The 2,173-nt window shown below is 36.3% G+C and overlaps 1 protein-coding gene across 1 annotated transcript; it reads left to right on the top strand.

Annotated features, from left to right (window-relative positions):
* The first annotated feature begins 745 nt into the window (after positions 1-745).
* Positions 746-1,699, top strand: LOC126018468 (olfactory receptor 52P1-like). Its single transcript, XM_049780602.1, has one exon. It carries the CDS (start codon positions 746-748, stop codon positions 1,697-1,699), a length of 954 nt encoding a protein of 317 aa, XP_049636559.1.
* The last annotated feature ends 474 nt before the right edge of the window (positions 1,700-2,173 follow it).

Here is a 2,173-nt window from a genome sequence, read left to right as displayed (position 1 = left end):
TGTTCATCTGTTTAGAGTGAGGAGATATTCTAAATTCCTAATTCTTGAGCTATATACTCTACATACAGGAATATTAAAAATAATTACTTCAAGTTGTAATTCTTACCAATTATGAGTACCTATACTTAAAACATTTCTCTTTTTTTTTTTTTTTGGTTTTTTGGCCACACCCATTTGATGCTCAGGGGTTACTCCTGGCTAAGCGCTCAGAAATTGCCCCTGGCTTGGGGGACCATATGGGATGCTGGGGGATCAAACCGTGGTCATTCCTTGGCTAGCACTTGCAAGGCAGACGCCTTACCTCTGGTGCCACCTCACGGACCCCAAAACGATTCTCTTTATATTTTCAATTTATTTGAAAAGACAACTTGACTAATTTTTTCTAAAATCTAACTTCCAACAAAATTTTTTATACAATTATAACAGAATTATTCTAATAGTTCACCTTTAATCTCTATTGATTACAATAGAGAATTACAGAATACAATAGAATGAAATCCAAGTACTCAGAAAAATATAACTAAAATTAAATCAGTCTTCTCATTTGCAGGTGAAGATGTTGAAATTAATAACAGTGAACTGGCTTACCTGGTGATTTATAAATGTTTACCCCATCAGGTAAGCTATAAATGGTGGGTTTATATTCCATGTACAAGCAAATCCATAACCAAATAATTCTGATTTTTTTAACAGGGTATTTGAGCAACTACTTTACATTTCAATATGGGTACTCTCTAATTTTAACATGGCAGACAATATTACACATCACTACATCTCGTCTTTCTTCCTAGTTGGTATTCCTGATTTGCAAGATTATCACTGTTGGATTGGCATCCCTGTTTGCCTCTTGTTTGCCCTAACCCTGTTGGGAAACAGTGTAATAATTATTACTATCAAACTAGAGTCAAGCCTCCACCAACCAATGTACTTTTTTCTTTGCATGCTGGCAATGAATGACATGGCTTTGGTCTCTTCCACAGCTCCCAAGATGCTTGGCATTTTCTGGTTTGATGCTCACAGATTTGACTTTGATGCCTGCTTAGCACAAATGTATTTTATCCACACCTTTTGTATAATTGAATCAGCTCTCCTGGTAGCTATGGCCTTTGACCGATATGCAGCTATTTGCATTCCACTACGGTATACAACCATCTTGACCACGCCAGTAGTCATTAAAATGGGTCTAGTTGGAGCAATCAGAGCTATACTTATGGTTTTGCCTTGTCCTCTTCTCATAAAAAGGTTACCATATTATTCTAAATATGTCATCAATCATGCCTATTGTGAGCATATGGCTGTGGTGAAGTTGGCCAGTGCCAACACACTCATTAACAGAGCGTATGGAATGGCTGTGGCCCTTTCTGTTATGGTTCTGGACCTAATACTTATAGCCACATCCTATATCAAAATTCTCCAGGCTGTCTTTCGGCTGTCTTCTCAGAATGCTCGCTCTAAAGCACTAAGCACCTGTGCTGCTCATGTCTGCACTATACTTGTCTCCTACACACCTGCACTATTTAGTTTTCTAACTCATCGCTTTGGCAAGAAGGTACCAGCAAGTGTCCATATAATTTTTGCTAGTTCCTATCTCCTAGTTCCCCCTACAGTCAATCCTTTGGTGTATGGTGTTAAGACCAAGCAGATTCGTGACCGAGTAGCTGCTCTCTTTTTCCCAAACAAGAAACAGTCTGAAAATTAAAACATTAAAATGCAAAAAAACATAAGCTGTTGAAATCTGTTTCTGTAGGACATAGTGCATTAATAGCAGCAAATTTGTTTCCAGCAGCTATTTCTAAATTCATTTATAACATCAAAGCTATAATCAGAATATTCAATATTTGGATTCCTCCCTCTCAATTTTTATTTCCAAATATTTCTTCTTTGAGGGTTGGGCATTTGTCTTACACCAGGGTGATCTAGCATTCATATGGTTCCCAGAGCACAGCAGGAGTGCAGAGTCAGAAGACCTGAGCATTTCCAAGAGTCATCAAAACAAACAAACTAACCAAAATATCCACAAATTTATAACTAATTCGCCTTTTTCATTTTTATAAATAAACATATCTTAACATACATTGCAAACTTTACAATAAATTTGGTTATAGTTGTTAAATACTTTTCAAATAATTATTTTAGAAATACATGTTGATAATATTTTGCATGATTCACAAAT

Source organism: Suncus etruscus, chromosome 9, assembly GCF_024139225.1.
Source record: "Suncus etruscus isolate mSunEtr1 chromosome 9, mSunEtr1.pri.cur, whole genome shotgun sequence".
NCBI classification, from domain to species: Eukaryota; Metazoa; Chordata; class Mammalia; order Eulipotyphla; family Soricidae; genus Suncus; species Suncus etruscus.
This window is presented reverse-complemented; position numbering and strand designations above follow the sequence as displayed.